The following is a 6,000-nucleotide window of genomic DNA, read 5'->3' as shown; positions in this document are numbered from 1 at the left end:
GGTCTGAATACTTTACAAATGCACTATACACACACACACACACACACACAGGTGTACGCAAGCACACAAACACATACACTATAGTTACATACTTTGTTGGGACTTGATGCTACAGCAGACTGGACAATAGCGGGCCAGGGTGGAACTTCCTGGCCCAAACAAACAGGTCGGAGATCATGCATACTTCTATAACAATCAGTCATATAGAGCTCTATCTATACCTGATACTATACCAGTTGCAGCTGTCCTCCACACCATACAGTAGGCCTATGTATGACCACACTACACAGCTTCATCGTTTAGATCGCTGAAATCAAGCAACGTGTCCCCTTGAATGAGTTGGTTGCTACCCACCTCAAGGGTTGTCATTCTAAAGGCTGGTTTACCCAGGCAGAGATTTAAGCCTAGTTCTGGACTGAAAAAATATATTTAAAAAAAAACATACTCAATGGTGAATCTTTAACTTCGTAGTCCAAGACTAGGCTGAATCAGGGTCCTGAGTATTTACTGTGTGTAACGTCAGTCCACTTCTACTAGATGCTCATGTGTTTTACTGATGGTTTATGGACGTATATATGGATCAGAGGCCTGCCAGCCCGCCAGTCCAGTGTGTGAAGGAAGTGTGCCGCGAGTGTGCTCGCAGGGTGAGGGTCCGCCTGCCGCCAGTCCAGCCGTGGCAAACTGACAGTGTGACCGCCATTATCAGTTGATTAGCACGAAAGTCTCGCCTTTTCCTGTGAGCAGCTCTGTGTGTCGCCAGTCAGCTAACAGCGGGAAGAATAGAACCCTAATGCACTTTGGCACGCACATCAAACGGCCGGCTGTCAGGAAAGCTAATCTGTGTCCCCCCCTTCATTCTTGTGTTTTGACAATAAAGATAGCCTATCTTATCCCGTTATACACGCTGCCCGTCTCCCCACTCCTGTTTTGTCTCCGATATGGTCCTATGGATGCTGAACTAGCAGTCAAATGCTGTGTATTTAGTTACATTACTGAACGTGACACTTCTTTGATTGCAGAGCCACTGCAACAGGGATGGGCAACTTTGATGGGAGTGGGGGCCACAAAAAAACAAAAACTCATGAAGGGGTGCAGTTGCTCACGGGTCTGCGTACCAACATCAACCCCTCCCACCCCACATAGCTGACAAAACTAAATGGGGGGGCCCCACGGCTGGTAATTCAATAAAACATTTTAGATTACTACATTTGTTTAGAAAGCTGGCCACTAAACTATGCGAGCTGACATGGGCTAAGTGTGTATCAGTGACTGACATAAGAGAAACTGATGACGCACAACCACATTTCAAAATTGCACCTTTTGTATTCTACCATTCTAACTTGCAACAGTAAGTTGAGACCAACTGGGCAGCCCCTGCACTACGGTATCAAGGCTCTTTATTTTCCTGTTGGGAGGTGCTATTCTAACGTCACACGTTTCAGTGGAATCAAGGTTGAGACAGTCAACTTACCTCAAAGTAAAAATTTTTAAAAGTAAGCTCTGGGTGGGTGGCGCCACAAATAAGAGAATAAAAGTGAAATCCGCACACTCTTCTCTCCAGTGAATTTTTAGGACCAGCGTTGCAGCCACCAACCTCTGACCCATGAACCTTCATTACAACTAAAACCAACTGCCAGGTATTTAAACTAGTGAAAAACACTAAAACATACAGACAGTACTACAATATCAAACTTCCTCAGTGTTTCAGTAAACACAAACTAGTCTTTCAACAAATAATTTGGTGAGTCCAGACCTAGACCTCATGGCATAGTTCTTGCTGTGTTTGTTTACACATAAAGGTGAGGTTTAAGTTCAGGGTCAATGGCAACATGTTCAGTGGAGCGCATAGTTCAGTGCATTACAAACACAAAGGCTATATGCATGTCAGGTGCACAATTATTGGCACCCTTGATAAAGATCAGCCAAAACAACAAATACAGAGCAATGTAGTTCATTATTGTATACAGTCTTATTTGCTCATTTTTAATCAAGGGTGCCAATAATTATGGACTGACTGTACACTGAACAAAATAACACCTGTTCTTTCTGTGACAGACTGACCAGGTGAAAGCTATGATCCCTTGTTGATGTCACTTGTTAAATACACTTCAAATTCAGTGTTGATGAAGGGGAGAGATGTTACATTTTTAAGCTTCGACACAATCGAGACATGGATTGTTCATCCAGAGGGTGACTGGGCATGACAAAATGGAAGTGCCTTTGAACGAGGTATGGTAGTAGGTGCCAGGCTCACCAGTTTGTCCAAAACCGCAACGCTGCTTGGTTTTTCCACTCTCAGGTTTCCCGTGTGTATCAAGAACGGTCCACCACCCAACAGGACATCCAGCCAATTTGACACAACTGTGGGAAGCATTGGCGTCAACATGGGCCAGCATCCCTGTGGAACGCTTTCTACACCATGTGGATTCCAATATCAGGAAGGTATTCTTAAAATGTTTTGTACATGTATCGCAACCATATGGAGAGAAAATGGTTCTCTAAATTCCAGGGTAGAGAATAGTTTGTTTCCATTTCTAGACTAGCAATTATCAGAATGTTTAATCTAGACTATAATAGTACCAAATTGTCCAGCATTTTCATGGCTAAATTGAAAGATGTTAACATGTGATAGGTTCTTTGCAGAAACACTTAGAGCATTGATCTGGTTGCTTTCCTTCTCTGCCAGTTGTTCCAAGTTATGACATTGTAATACAAAATCCCAACTATCAAATCCTCTCAATTTCCTAGAATTAAGAATCTTAACGCAGCAACTCAAAACGCCTTATTGTGACGAACAAGAGTTGCCATTACTTGTGGCTTTGCAACAATTTCACTAGTCTAGGTTGCACATTCACTAAATTAATTAGGTTAAGTGTGGGGGGGAGAAGGGGTCAATGAAATGTGAACAGAAGAAGTGGATGCAGAGACAGACTCCCACACAGAAACACCCAGAACAAACCTAATTAATATCAATCCTGTATTCATTAACTGACATGTCTCGGTGGCGTGTGTGTGCTTACAACCCACAGGGCACACCAAGCCTCTGATATGTACAGTAAGTAGCATTACGGGAACATTTAGACTTAAACTCCCTTTTAGCGGAGGAAAAGGCAACACAAAAACAAAAAGACAGCTCATTTAAAAAACATCAAACAAAAGAAAACAAGAAAAAGAAATGCAAACAAAAATCAAGGAGTAATGAATCAGATTCTTTTTCTGCCTCCAAAAGAGGAAATGAATAATATGCCAGGAAAACAGATGGAAGAAAGGGGGAGTGGGTGGAGGTGAGAGAGAAAGCGAGAGCGTCGCCTCTCCTCTTGATTTGGCCTTTTTTGGGGGGTTTATCTGGCGGTGGCATCCGAGTGGAGGAAACGTTGGTTATAGCGTTATCAGGGACGGCCTCCGATGACAGACGGGCCAAAATACAACGGCTTTCTTCTGGGCCTGATTAAAGTAAGGCAACAAATGGTGGTGGGACAGGAGACAGACACGCACAGGGGGACACAGACGTGACACGCACAGGGGGGGGGACACAGACGTGACACGCACAGGGGGACACAGACGTAAACCGCACAGGGGGTGGGGGGTAAACCGCACAGGGGGGCCAGACGTAAACCGCACAGAGGGGGTGGGGGGCCAGACGTAAACCGCACAGAGGGGATGGGGGGGCCAGACGTAAACCGCACGGGCTGGATAATGAGACCTGATCATGTATAGATAAACTACTATATAACTGCACTGTAACAGTCTTATTACTCATACCAATCCATAGATAGACAAGACAGTTTATGTATAGAAAAATGTAATACATGTCCCTTTTCTCCACATCTCATGAAAAAAATACATACATTTTACAACATCAAAATGTTTTAGAGCACTAAAAGTAAACCATATATAGACTCGAAAGACTTGTTACGCGACATGAAATGAGTCAACGCTATGTGCAATGACTGACCAAACAGAACCATTGCCCTAAGGACGGAAGGTTCTCTGACGGAACCTCAGGGCAAGTTTCAGAAGGCTGCCGGTGAGTTTGGGAGACCCTGCCCCCTGCTGGTGACAGAGAAAGGAACTGATTGTCTAACAGCTAATAATAACAACAATTAAAACAAACTTAACATACATGCTGATACAGCAAAGGAAAAGCACGACACAGGATCACGATAAAGAGATCTAAAATAAAAACCGCTAGAGATCATTAATTTATATTATTCTAATATAAAAGTTCAGGAAAAACACGTCATGGGAATTGGCAATGGAGCGTAAACACTATTGCACTTGAACATTAACAAGCTATTCACAGTATGATTGGTCCAAGGCAGGACACACGAGTGTTAATTTGCATTAAGGAAGTTCCTTAATGCTTTTTTTTTTTTTTTAAGGGAACAGAAATGCCATTAATACAACCAATAACCTCCCTTGTCTATTTTCCCCTTTGTGTTCAGATATCTTTTCATACATTGTTCACTAATTCAATGTTATCAGTTTAAAACAAATCCTGGGTTGTGTTTGTCCAAATGGAAGAGAACTGAAATGCTCATTTTTTGTTGTTGCAAAATGCTTTAAGCCGTAACATAATGAACACAACCCTGTCCTGTCCCCTTCTCTTCCTCCACTATGTGAAGGTCAAGGCATGTAAAATACGCAGGTTTAAAAACATCCTCTCATTAACGGACACAACACCATTACAGACAGACAAGGAGTCTTAAAAAGAAATGGAAGTGGGATTCAAAGGAGTGAGGCCCAGAAATAGTAGTCTTACATGAGAGAGAGAGAGAGAGAGAGAGAGAGAGGAAGGCGTGGGGAGAGGGGAGGCAGAGAGGACTCAACCGCTCAACCCCTGATCAGGAAAAGGAAATGTCAGTTGCAACGTAATGTTCCAAAAATAGATTTGCTGACTTTTACACGTGCGTGTCCAAAGAGCAAAGTAAGTCGGTCCCACCGCCACCTCTCGAACCCATTGTGAGTTTCTCATAAGGCATTAGGACATCCAGGATGTACTGTATGATGTCACAAGGTCAACAAGAACCCGGTCATGGCTAGAAGGGACCCAGCTTTTCTCAAATTAACGTCAAAAGCAGATTTAAAAAAAAAAACATTTTAACTAACCCCAACCCTTCTCCTAACCTTAACCTAATTCTCCTAACCTGCTACGAAAAGTAATCTGACAAAAGTTCAACCCCTTCTAGCCATGACCCAAAAACCCCGATAAGATCCCTTTCAGTTCTAGAATGTATCATTTTTGCCTCAAATTACTGCACATAGTGATTTCAATAGCACCCCAGTACTGTAGTGAAAAAGTGAGACCGTTAAAGTTTGTTCCCCAAGTCAACTTGTATTGGTCAGTGAGCAGAGCTCTACTGCGTCATTGTCCAAACTGCACTTCTAATCCTCCACTCCGGTCTCTTCATTTTGGTGATCCAGACACAGATTGACTGGAGGACTGAAGACAAGGTGCCTTTGGTCCAATGGGAATGCTATCCAGGGGGCTCAGGTCCCAGTCGGGATTAAAGATCACGGTTGATTGGTCAAGGGAATGTCAGTCACTGGATCTTTGACAGGCCATTTGCCAGGAGGAGCTTGAGGGGGATGGTTGTGCGGGACACTGTCAGAGGAAGTTTGTGGAGACCTGTGGAGACATACAACAATTACGGTTAACACCGACAGTGGAACGAAATGGCATGATTACCACCGACAGTGTGTGAGAAAAATAAAATATTTTTAAAAAAGGCTAGTTTGGGTGCAAAGAAAGTCCATCAATCACGGAACAGAACAAAAGCTGTTGGGGAGGTAGCGGTTGAGGAGAGATGCTATCTATCCCGTAAGGAAGGGGGGGGTGCGTGTCCACGGCTCTACGCGCCGAACTGTTTGTGTTGGGTGGAGGGGCAGAGGGCGAGTGTGTGTGTGGGGGGCCCGGGAGGGGGCCCAGCAGCCAGGCCCACAGGCCCCTAGGGGACTCCTACTCCCCTCTTTCCTGAGAGAATTGTATAGGCCTTTCTA

At 44.0% G+C, this 6,000-nt stretch overlaps 1 protein-coding gene across 2 annotated transcripts in view; it reads right to left on the bottom strand.

Moving 5' to 3' along the window:
* Positions 1-3,664: 3,664 nt before the first annotated feature.
* Positions 3,665-6,000, bottom strand: part of lmbr1l (limb development membrane protein 1-like) — a 34,224-nt gene continuing 31,888 nt past the window's right edge. For both annotated transcript variants that reach the window (XM_029622662.2, XM_029622663.2), the window contains one exon: positions 3,665-5,629. In XM_029622662.2, coding sequence (XP_029478522.1) covers positions 5,544-5,629 — 86 coding nt within the window. In that variant the 3' untranslated portion in view covers positions 3,665-5,543. The remainder of the gene's footprint in view (positions 5,630-6,000) is intronic.

This window comes from Oncorhynchus nerka, linkage group LG20 (genome assembly GCF_034236695.1).
Source record: "Oncorhynchus nerka isolate Pitt River linkage group LG20, Oner_Uvic_2.0, whole genome shotgun sequence".
Classification (NCBI taxonomy): domain Eukaryota; kingdom Metazoa; phylum Chordata; class Actinopteri; order Salmoniformes; family Salmonidae; genus Oncorhynchus; species Oncorhynchus nerka.
This window is presented reverse-complemented; position numbering and strand designations above follow the sequence as displayed.